This window comes from Somniosus microcephalus, chromosome 3 (genome assembly GCF_052327205.1).
Source record: "Somniosus microcephalus isolate GS21.2 chromosome 3, FLI_Smic_1.0, whole genome shotgun sequence".
Classification (NCBI taxonomy): domain Eukaryota; kingdom Metazoa; phylum Chordata; class Chondrichthyes; order Squaliformes; family Somniosidae; genus Somniosus; species Somniosus microcephalus.
Window position 1 is genome coordinate 174,563,732 of NC_140989.1, and position 12,050 is coordinate 174,575,781.

Sequence of the window (12,050 nt, forward strand, 5' to 3'; positions counted from 1 at the left end):
ACTTACAGCACAAATGGCAATATAAAGTTGGCCATGGTCCCTTTAAGGAAACCGGCTGATGACGCGTCATGAAATGACGTCACCAGACCCGCTTCCTCTAATTGGCCCGGGAAACGCACTGGGTGGGCTTAACAAGCTCCATCAAGGGAAAATCATTTCACAGAGCGGGATGGAGCCAGCAGCGGGGTCGGGACCCGCTACCGACGTCGCCCGCCATGGACCCGCCAAGGTAAGTAAAATCGCGGCCTCCGTTTCTATGTCCCACTGCACTCTCAATGTAACTACTTGTTGTCACATCATTGACATGGCTTTTGGGTTTCAGTTTTCACAGAAGAATGAAGCAAATTGTGAAATGTGGTCCCCAAATTGAAGGTAAAAATTTTGAAATTCAATGTAACAAAAACTGAATTTAACTTATCCACCGGCTTAAACATCCATTCCCTCCACCATTGGCGTACCATGGCTGCAGTGTGTACTATCTACAGAATGCAGTGTAGCGACTCACCAATGCTCCTTCGGCAGCACCTCCCAAACCCGTGACCTTCACCACCTATAAGTTAAAGGGCAGCAGGTCCATGGGAACACTATCCCCTCCAAATTCCTGCTCAAGTCACACATCATCCCAACTTGGAATATATTGCCGTTCCTTCATCATCGCTGGGTCAAAATCCTGGAACACCCTCCCTAACAGCACTGCGGGAGCACCTTCACCACATGGACTGCAGCTTCAAGAAGGCGGCTGACTATCACCTTCTCAAGGCCAGCTAGGGATGGGCAAGAAATGCTGGCCTTGCCAGAGATGCCACATCCCGATAATTAACATTTTAAACAGCTTGGTGCAGTGGACTATATTCAAGGCTGTTTCTGAATTTTGATTGCTTTTCTGAGTTGTCAGCTGTTTTTGAAGCTATTCATCAGAGTTTTCTAAGATGGTGTGCATGTGTACTCTGCACTAGTTTCACTCTGTACCAATGAACCGTGACAGCCCATGACAAGGAACGTGACCCTGCAAAGCTGGCGAGCAGTAAATCTTTGTCTCTTCACACAAGACACTCTGCTACACAGCCAGCATAATGTTAACATTTGATGACGTTTTCAAGGACATCGGAGAGTTTGGAAGATGTCAGAAGTGGATTATCCTGCTTTTGTCTTTAAATGGGGTAACATTTTCATTCCTGATTGTTGTTTTTGTTTTTCTGGGAGTGATTCCAAATCACTGGTGCAGGGGCCCTCCTGGCACTTTGGAGCTAAGAGAAGAGTGTGGGTGGTCTCTGGAAGAGGAAAGGAATTACACGGTGCCTGTGGAAAAACCTGGCAGCTCCTCATACAGTCGGTGTGAAAGATATGATATAGACTGGAATGCGACTTTTCTCAGCTGTGAATACCCAGTGTCATTAATCACAAATAGTTCTGGTGATGTACTACGCACAACTTGTAAGAATGGTTGGTTTTTTGATGGTTCACGTACAACAATCGTAAGCGAGGTAAATAAGATCACATTTGCTTCACTAATGTATGGCAGGATGTACATTATTATACTGGTAATATTCTCGCTTGTTCCTTACAGTCCATATATGGTTAATCATGAAAGTGCACCTTTCTAAGGCTGACTAAAACTAAATATAATAGGAAACTTCATAGAATCATAGAATTTTACAACACAGAAGGCTATTCAGCCCGTTGTGCCTGTGCCGGCTCTGTGAAAGAGCTGTCCAATTTAGTCCCACACCACAGCTTTTTCCCCATAGCCCTGCAAATTAGTCATCTTCAAGCTCATGTCCAATTGCAATTTGAAAGTTCCTCTGGACTCTGCTTCCACCATTCTTTCAGGTAGTGCATTCCAGATCTTAACAACACTCTGTGAAAAAATTCTCATGTTCCCTCTGGTTCTTTTGCCAATTATTTTAAATATGTGACCTCTGGTTACCAACTCACTTCCAGAGAAAACAGTTTCTTCCTACTTGCTCTAACCAAACCCCTCATAATTTTGAATACCTCTATTAGGTCGCCTCTTAACAATCTCTGCTCTAAGGAGAAAAATCACAGCTTCTCAAATCTCTCCACATAACTGAAGTCCATCATCCCTGGTATCACCCTGGTAAACCATTGACAGTAGGTCCTGAAAAAAAGTATAAGTAACAAAGACTGTCCATTTTTCCTTCTGGTGTGAGATAATACTTACAGTCTCATTTACAACTGTGAATAATTTATAGAAATCCCAATAAACCATCATAACTCATACACTCTGCAATCTGTACGTGCTATTTCCCAAGCCATGGAAAGTAGCTGTCCTTTTGTCCCCACTTCTGGTTAGGTAGAAGAAAAGTACAGAGTGCAGATCCTTCAACTTTCTCCTGACAATAAACAGTCTTGGGTAACTTTATTACCCTGGCAGAGTTCCAATGAGTTGTTTTCTTCTCTTTTTATACTGAGTCCTACAGTAGAATTCTGGCTGTGATTGATTCTCATTCATGTTTAGTTCTCTCCTCCCTTTCTATCTGATATCCTGCATTTTGCAGAAATCTTGGGAAGACTTTGTAATCTAAATTGTGACTGAGAATGAGAATGAAAAAGGATGGATCAGTAGGTGTGTATCCAGCTGTGCAAACACCATTGCCTAGATTGGCTAGTTGACCTTTAAAGACTCCATCCTCTGTCTAAGATTGCTAGCGGCAAATAACCAGCTAAATTAATGAATTTTCTTTAAAAGGATTAGCTAGTTACAGACTTAACCCTTAGGAACATCAGTTACTGACTCCTTGCCAAAGATGTCTCCCATAATGGCTCTGAATCCTCCTCTCCATTTTAGTGGTACAGTTGCTAACTCTCTTGAAGAGAAAGTTGGTCTTTTTTGGCTCACAGTTCCTCTCCAATTTATTTTAATGATCTTGGTAAAGAACCTTTCTCCATTGCTCCATTCTGTTTAGTCCAACAATCTTCAGCTACTTTATTAATGGCTTTCCCTCATAATAATATCATGAGTGGGGCTGTTCGCTGACAATTCCACGGTGTTCAGTTTCATTCACGACTCCTTTGAGAATGAAGCAGCTCATTGCGGCCTACAACAGGACCTGAATAACTTCCATGCTTGTGCTGATAAGTAGCAGGTACCATTCACACCATCTCGAAAAGGAGAAAGCAGAGTCCTCCCCCTGACCTTCCATGGCACCATCTAATTCACCACCATGAACATTTTTGGGATCACCACTGGCCAGCCATATTAAAACTGTGGCTCCAAGAGCAGGGCAGAGGCTGAGTACTCTTATCATAAAGATCAAGAGTGGGCAGCAAGTACTATTTCTGATGCATATACATACCCACAGTATATGGTTCTTTATCCATCCTGTAATGTGCTATTCCATTCGCTTCACACATAAGGCCAGATTTAGTTTCATAGGAAATGCAGACTTGCTTGTTGAAACTGACTTTTGCAGTGAGGGTATAGGGAGATGAGCTTGAATAGTAACACGGGGTAATGGCTGTGCGAGCTTTCTATAGGATGGGGCACAGGCCACAGGGTTCTGGATGAGATGGAGTTTATGCAGGTGGGGAGATTGACAAATATGGCTTTGGAAACATTGAGGTGACAAAAACGTAGAATCAAAGAATTCTACAGCACAGACGGAAGCTTTTCAGCCCATCATTTCTGCACTGGCTCTCTGAAAGAGCTCTCCACTTAGTCACGCTCCCCTGTCCTTTCCTTACACCCTTTTAAAATTCTCTTTTTCAAATATTTATCCACTCCCCTTTTAAAAGCTAGTATGGATTCTGCTTCCACTGTTGTTTCTGGTAGGGCATTCAATGTCCTAACAACCCACACATAGAGGAGTCAGCCTTGGCTAAGTTGGTAGCACCCTCACATTTGAATTAGAAGGTTGTGGGTTCAAGTCCTACTCCAGAGATTTTGACCATAAAAATCTAGGCTGACATTCCAGTGCAGTGCTGAGGGAGCGCTGCACTGTCAGAGGTGCTGCCTTTTGGATGAGATGTTAAACTGAGGCCCTGTCTGCCCTCTCAGGTAGGTGAAAAAGATCCCATGGCACTATTCGAAGAAGAGCAGGAGAGTTTTCCCCAAAGTCCTGGCCAATATTTATACCTCAACTAACATCACTAAAATAGATTATCTGGTCATTATGTTTGTGGGAGCTTGCTGTGCACAAATTGGCCACCGTATTTCCTACATCACAACAGTGACTACACTTCAAAAGTACTTCATTGGCTGTAAAGCGCTTTGGGACTTCCGATGGTCGTGAAAAGTGTTATATAAATGCAAGTCTTTCTTTTTTGTGTAAAAAAAAATTTCTCCTAACCTCTCCCTTCATTCCTTTGTTGATGATCTTACAGTTATGCCATCACTGACCAGTGGAAATCATTTTTTTCCCTGTTTACTTTATTGCAACTCTTCATTATTGATGGATGAGGGATTTGGCAATGGCAGGGGAAAGTAGGGGTATAAGCGGGCAAAATTCCAGAGAAGCTCTTGAGGTGCAAGCAAGTGATCTCGGCGCGGAGTTTGAAGCTCAGCTCATTGACCCTATGTTTATGGATCATGCTGCTGAGGGACAGCAAATAGGGGAGGAGCAGGATGGTGTTGAAGATGGGGGTGACACTTGGGACCTGCTGGAGGTGACACAGCAGACAAAGCTGTTGAAAGTCATGTACTGATTATGTTCAAACTCAGAGCTAGGTCAAGCAGCAAGTAGTAAGTGTCATAGAGGTTATTCATCTGATAAGCGGTTGGAGGTTGAAGATAGCAAGGCAACCACAGTGTTTGGATTGGAGAGTGGGGACTGGGAACATTAGGACGGAAGCAGCTGCCCGTGTCCTAACTCGCACTAAGCCCCATTCCCCCATCACCCCTGTGCTCACTGACCTACATTGACTCCCGGTTCACAAAGCCTCAATTTTAAAATTCTCATCCTTGTCTTCAAATCCCTCCATGGCCTTGCCCCTCCGTATCTCTGTAACCTCCTGCAGCCCTACAAGCCTTTGAGGTCTCTACGCTCCTCCAATTCTGGTCTCTTGCGCATTCTCGATTTAAATTTCTCCACCATTGGTGACCGTGCCTTCTGTTGCCTAGGCCCTAGGCTCTAGAATTCCCTCCCTAAACCTCTCCACCTCACTACCTCTCTCTCCTCCTTTAAGTTGCTCCTTAAAAGCTCTCTCGTCATCTGTCCTAATATCACCTTTTGTGGCTCGGTGTTAAATTTTGTCTGACAACACTCTTGTGAAGCGCCTTGGGATATTTTACGATGTTAAAACTTGCTATATAAATGCAAGCCGTTGTTGAACAGATAATCTCAATTTTGAGAGACAGAGTCCATGAGCCCCTCACATCGGATGTCAGAGGGGAGGATGGAGGAGGTGGGAAAGAGGTTCAGAGGAGACGATTTGTGGTGTCCTTTCCCTCCAAGGTGACCCTGGAGTAGTTGGAGGTTTTGACTGCAGAGAGGGAGAAGTGATACAGCTATAGTTGATCCAAGGTGATGTAGGCCCAGATTTTGCTAGAGTGGGGAATCTAGCGGCGTGTCCTGTTAGATTTGTTCATGCATGTTTAGATTTTAACAATTTTTGCTCACAAAATTGCTGGAAGTGCGAGCTGATAACGGTGCAGCGTGGGAAACAGGGCATCTGGGACCTTGGTGAACAACAGGATAAACTGTATCTCCTTAACCAATGAGATTTAAGGATTAAGAAATAAACAAAGGACTGAGAAGGAGGGTGAACTAGAGTGGGTGAATTCAATGTAAAATCAGATACAGAAAGAGAAATAAAGTGAGGGAAAGTAAGCGTGAATTAAGAGAGAGAAATAAGACTGAAATGAAAAGTAAGAAAAAAATGTAAAATTTAAAATTTGACATTTTTGTAATCTCCGACAATTCACAACCTGAAGGAAAGAGACTCCACATTTATAATTGTTCACTTTCTGGGCAAAAGAAGTTGATTGACAGTCATTAATAATTATCACGCTGTTAATTACTAGACTTGACTTTCAGTGTCAAGTTTAATGGGCAATGAATGGGCAACTGCAGAAACTTCATGAAATCACGTGGAGGTTACGGGCAAAATGCTGTTTTCATGAAGCAAATTGTCCAGCAACTTGTGCTGAATTGCAATTCACAGGGTATCTCTTCCTCGCCACAAGTTGCTGGCCGATTTGCACATTACTAACAGACGCCGTTATTTTTTCAGCATAATTTGGGCTTTAGTGATGGACTGTCAGGCTGGTCTTGAGCTGTGTACGCAGCATAAGATAATTGCCAAAAGACCAGAGGGGAAATGAGGAGAATTTTATTTTACGCAGTGAGTTGTTATGATCTGGGATGCACTGCCTGAATTGGTGGTGGAAGCAGATTCAATAGTAACTTTATAAAGGGAATTGGATAAATACTTGAAAAGGAAACATTTCAGGGCTATGGGGGAAGAGCAGGAGAGTGGGACTAACTGGATAGCTCTTTCAAAGAGCTGGTACATTCACGATGGGCTGAGTGGCCTCCTTCTGTGTTGCATGATTCTATGATTTCTAAGCCTGCAATTGATTTGAGGTTGCAGACTTAAAGAATTGACCCTCAATCAACATCTCTCAGCACATGAAAGAAGAAAGAACTCCCATTTATATAGCGCTTTTCAGATCCCCAGGACATCCCAAAGCATTTCATGGCCAATGAATTAGCTTTGGGGTGTAGTCAAGGTTGCTCTGACACAAATGTGGCAGCCAATTTGCACATCAAGGTAAGATAAATAACCAGTTAATCTTTATTTTCTGATGGTATTAGGTTTGCGATGAATGTTGACCAAGAAACCTGACTAGAACTTTGTGCTCTTCGTCAAATAGTACCATGGAATCTTTTACCCCTACCTGAAAAAATAGATGGAACCTTGGTTTAATGTGTCACCTGAAAGACATGGGAATAAAATTATATTTCATGCCTTGATTTTAAAAGGTTATTTGATAAAGTTCCATACAAGGGACTTCTGGCTGAAAGGGATTCAAGGAAGAAGCTGTCAATTAGTTAAACTATTTGGATGGATAATGGGAAACAGTGTTAATAATTCTAATTGTGTGACTATAACTGACTGAGTCCTTAGGTATTGCTCATTCATAATAGACTAATAATTGCTGTGGGGAATTTCAGTGGATGAACAATGAATATGCTCAAATGACATTCCTCTTTTTGCTCTTTATCACAGGTATTAACTTGTTTAGCCTATGCTAAAGGAATGACATTAAGCATACATTAAGGCCTAGAAATTGGGTTTTGGCGCAGCGACGGCTTTAGCGCCGGAAGTTAGTGCCGGAGCTAAGTCACGCTGGGCGGGCCAAAAATTCACTACTTCTGCGCCCAAACGGCTGCCGGCGCTGCTGAAAGCTGTTAGCGCCTGAAAACTGGCGCTATGCGCTGAATTTCGGCGCTATTCCGGCGCTGCGGCGCCCGCTGCGGTGCGGCAGGTTTGGGAAGTGCAGGCCTCCTCCTTCCCTTAAGGAGGAGCTGCCTGCACCCGGCCGTGGCCCGCGATAATCTTTTTAAAAATGAGCCCGGCACCTCGGACAAGTGCCGGGCTTGCTTCTGTTCCGGGGGGGGGGGGGGGGGAAGTCCGGGGAGGGAGCTGCGGCCAGGCGGGCGGCGGGAAAGCGGCCGGCCGCCGCGGGGCCTTTAATGCGCCGGCGCAACGTTCTGTAAGGCACCTCTGCCAGAACGTTGCTTGCGGCTGCCACGGGCGAGGCGGCCGCAACTCAATTTCCGAGTTCGGGCGGGTTACCATGGCAACCGGGACGCTGCGCACACCGATGACGTCATCGGTGCCGGCGCAGCGCTACCGGCCTAACGCCGATTTAGGGCCCCTGTCAATTTCAAAACTGGCCATAACTTCGCCGCTAGGCCCTCTAGCGCCTCAAAAGCGGCGCTAAGGCCAGTGAATTTCTAGGCCTAAGTGTTTATCTGCTAATATCACCAACAGTAATTTCTAGACTTATGTGTACTGTATTTATAACTCCTGAGACTTGTAAAGGCATTGAAAACCCATACAATTAATAAACCATCTCCTTTGTCTCCCTGTATTTACTTCTTCCAAAGTATGAACTTGTATGTGAAGATGCCTGGAAGGTGGATATGTCTCAAGCCTGTATTGAAATAGGCTTTTTCCTTGGAGCACTGATCACAGGCTATGCTGCAGATAGGTACGTGACAGCCACAGTCTGATCATTCAATTGTCTTCTTGACTCCTTCCTTGCCTAAGCGAAAAAATTCTTTCCATTTGCAGGTTTGGCCGAAAGCTTTGTTTACTGGCTTGTCTGGTTGGAACAGGAGTTGCTGGGATTGTTGTCGCAGTTGCACCAGTTTACCCAGTGTTTGTGATTTTTCGAATCCTGCAGGGCTTGTTTGGAAGAGGGATATGCGTGATCAATGCTGTCATTGGTAAGTCTTAAACCAGAATGTGACTTAATGTAGCGAATGCCTTTTAAAGAAACAATTTTGCGTTCGTGATTGCACACACAATGCTATTCAGAATTCTTAAAGCCGTAATAGCCTTTCTACTGGACCGTATAAATTATTCAAAAAGAAAATGTCCTCTAAATCAACAATATTCCATTCATTTTTTTCCTCGTCAAATGTTATTTAAGTGCATTGATCCAGGTACAGGAAACTTTGGTTTATCTGGAGGTTGTATGTCCGGAAACCTCGATCTAACGGCAGAAATCAGCAGCCGTTTTGGTTAGGTTTTTTTTCTTCTCCTAGCATTTTTTTAACAGTCAGGCTCTGGAAAGCATCTCTGTAGCTTAGCAACAGCTTCAGAGATGCTTCCAAGGTACAGGCCGAGTGTTTACAAGCTGTTGCTAAGCAACAGTGTTTGTTGTCAGATACGGAGATGAAAACCTCCGTATCCTTCAACATTAGCGCTGGTCTATCCGGAAGTTTTGATAGATCAGCAGCAGCTCGGTTCCGTCGGTGCTGGATATCGCGAAGTTTCCTGTACTACCACATAGAAGGCTGATTAACAAAATTGAGGCTCATGGAATAGGTGGGTCAGTGGCACCTTGGATAAGGAATTGGCTTAAGGACAGAAAACAGTGAGTTGTGGTAAATGGCTGTTTTTCAGACTGGAGGATGGTAGACAGTGGTGTTCCCCAAGGGTCAGTGCTGGGGCCACTGCTTTTTTTGATATATATAAATGACCTGGATATTGGAATACAGAGTAGAATTTCTAAGTTTGCCAATGACACCAAACTTGGGGGTGTGGCAAACAGTGAGGATGATACCAAACGACTGCAACAGGACATAGACAGGCTAGTAGAGTGGGCAGACAAGTGGCAGATGGAATTTAATACAGAGAAGTGTGAGGTGATGCATTTTGGCAGAAGAAACAGGGAGAGGCAATATACACTTAATGGCACAGTTTTAAAGAGTGTGCAGGGACAGAGGGACCTGGGAGTTAATGTGCATAGGTCCCTGAAGGTGGCGGGATATATTGAGAGAGTAGTCAGCAAAGCATATGGGATCTTGGGCTTCATAAATAGAGGTATTGAGTAAAAAAGTAGAGAAGTTATGCTGAACCTTTATAAAGCGCTGGTTAGGCCACAACTGGAATACTGCATCCAGTTCTGGTCACCACACTTTAGGAAGGATGTGAAGGCACTTGAGAGGGTGCAGAGCAGATTTACTAGAATGGTTCTGGGGATGGGGGATCTTAGCTACAAGGACAGGTTGGAGAAGCTGGATTTGTTTTCATTAGAGCAAAGGAGGTTGAGGGGTGATTTGATAGAGGTGTACAAGATTATGACGGGTTTGGATAGGCTAGACAGGGAAAGGCTGTTCCCACTAGTTGATGGTACAAGGACTAGGGGACACAGATTTAAGGTTTTGGGCAAGAGATACGGGGGGGGTGGATGTGAGGAAAAAAAAATTTACGCTGCAAGTGGTGATGACCTGGAACTCGCTACCGACGGAAGTGGTGGAAGCGGAAACACTCAATGCTTTCAAGGGGAGACTGGATAGGCACTTGAGGGAAATAAACTTGTAGGGCTACAGGGATAGAACGGGGGAATGGGACTGACTGGAATGCTCTACAGAGAGCCAGCACAGACTCGATGGGCCAAATGGCCTCCTTCTATGCCGTTATGACTCTATGACTCTAGCCAGTCAGCATAAAATCACAGCAATTATCAGATGATGGAGGAGAAACTAGCATGCGTTGCACCTGTTTTTTGGGTGCCTTCAAATTCCGGCACATTCTGGCCTTGTAAAACGGGCCCAGACAAAAATCTACCCATTGTTACTGCCGGACTCGATGACTGCTCCAGTGTATTCCACTCACCATCTTTGATAATGATTGACCCCATTGACCAGGGGAATATGGCGATGGGTGAATCTAGTGCCATATTTTGGCTCTTCATGGCTCAAGAGTATTTATGAATAAAAGGTTTTGGTGGTGACAACTCACCATATTTGAAAACAGCTTCACACCATAAGAACATAAGAATTAGGAGCAAAAGTAGGCCATACAGCCCTTTGAGCCTGCTCCGCCATTCGATAAGATCATGGCTGATCTTCGACCTCAATTCCACTTTCCCACCCAATCCCCATATCCCTTGATTCCCCTAGAGTCCAAAAATCTATCTATCTCAGCCTTGAATATACTCAACGATTCAGCATCCACAACCCTCTGGGGCAGAGAATTCCAAAGATTCACAATCCTCTGAGTGAAGAAATTCCTCCTCATCTCAGTCCTAAATGGCCAACCCCTTATCCTGAGACTATGCCCCCTAGTTCTAGTCTCTCCAGCCAGGGGAAACAACCTCTCAGCAGCTACCCTGTCAATCCCCCTCAGAATCGTATATATTTCAATGAGATCACCTCTCATTCTTCTAAAGTCCAAAGAGCATAGGTACAATCTACTCAATCTCTCCTCATAGGAAAACCTCTCATCCCAGGGATCAATCTAGTGAACCTTTGTTGCACCGCCTCTAAGGCAAGTATATCCTTTCTCAGATAAGGAGACCAAAACTGTGCACAGTACTCCAGGTGTAGTCTCACCAAAGCCCTGTACAATTGTAGCAAGACTTCCTTACTCGTACTCCAACCCCCTTGCAATAAAAGCCAACATGCCATTTACCTTCCTAATTGCTTGTTGTACCTGCTTGCTAACTTTCTGTGTTTCCTGTACGAGGACACTTAAATCTCTCTGAACACCAACATTTAATAGTTTTTCACCATTTAAAAAAGTGAATAACCTCACATTTCCCCACATTATACTCCATCTGCCACCTTATTGCCCACTCACTTAACCTGTCTATATCCCTTTGCAGGCTTTTATGTCCTCCTTGCAGCTTACTTTCCCACCTAGCTTTGTATCGTCAGCAAACTTGGATACATTGCACTCGGTCCCTTCATCTAAGTCATTAATATAGATTGTAAATAGCTGAGGCCCAAGCACTGATCTATAAAGTAACAGTGGCAACTTAAAATAAAACATGAGGGTACATCAGTAGATACATACTGATCAAGACAATGATACTCATTACATTTTTCATTTTTTTACGCTACATATTCTCCTTCGGCTGAGCATCATTGATAACTCCTGTAAATGAACCTCATGTCCCCTCTGAACCAGAGTGCATCTTTACTTGCCCAATATCTAGTAATTCAACAACACCTGGGGGGGTGGAGCAGAGAACCCTTGCTACTATATTCTGACTTAGTGGAATATGTGTCAGCCGTGGCTCAGTGGGTATCACTCTCGCCTCTGAGTCAAAAGGTTATAAGTTTAAGTCCCACTCCAGGGACTTGAGCACAAAAACCTAGGCCGACAATCCAGTGCAGTGCTGAGGGAGTGCTGCACTGTCGGAGGTGCCGTCTTTCAGATGCGACGTCAAAACGAGGCCCTGTCTGCTCACTCAGGTGGATGCAAAAGATCTTATGGCACTATTTTGAAGAAGAGCAGGGGAGTTATCCCCGATGTCCTGGCCAATATTTATCCCTCAACCAACATAACAAAAACATATTGTCTGGTTATCACATTACTGTTTGTGGGACCTTGCTGTGTGCAAATTA

General features: G+C 44.2%; 1 protein-coding gene across 3 annotated transcripts in view; it reads left to right on the top strand.

The window, feature by feature from the left end:
• Positions 1-896: 896 nt before the first annotated feature.
• Positions 897-12,050, top strand: part of LOC147121590 (solute carrier family 22 member 3-like) — a 52,813-nt gene continuing 41,659 nt past the window's right edge. The window contains exons 1-3 of one of the 3 annotated variants that reach the window (XR_015077577.1): positions 897-1,484; positions 8,076-8,179; positions 8,263-8,417. Coding sequence is in view for 2 of the 3 variants with exons in the window: in XM_085981953.1 (XP_085838079.1) it covers positions 1,074-1,484; positions 8,076-8,179; positions 8,263-8,417 (670 nt within the window). In the remaining variant the exon portion in view is untranslated. The remainder of the gene's footprint in view (positions 1,485-8,075; positions 8,180-8,262; positions 8,418-12,050) is intronic. The other 2 variants (XM_085981953.1, XM_085981951.1) reach the window with 2 other exon arrangements.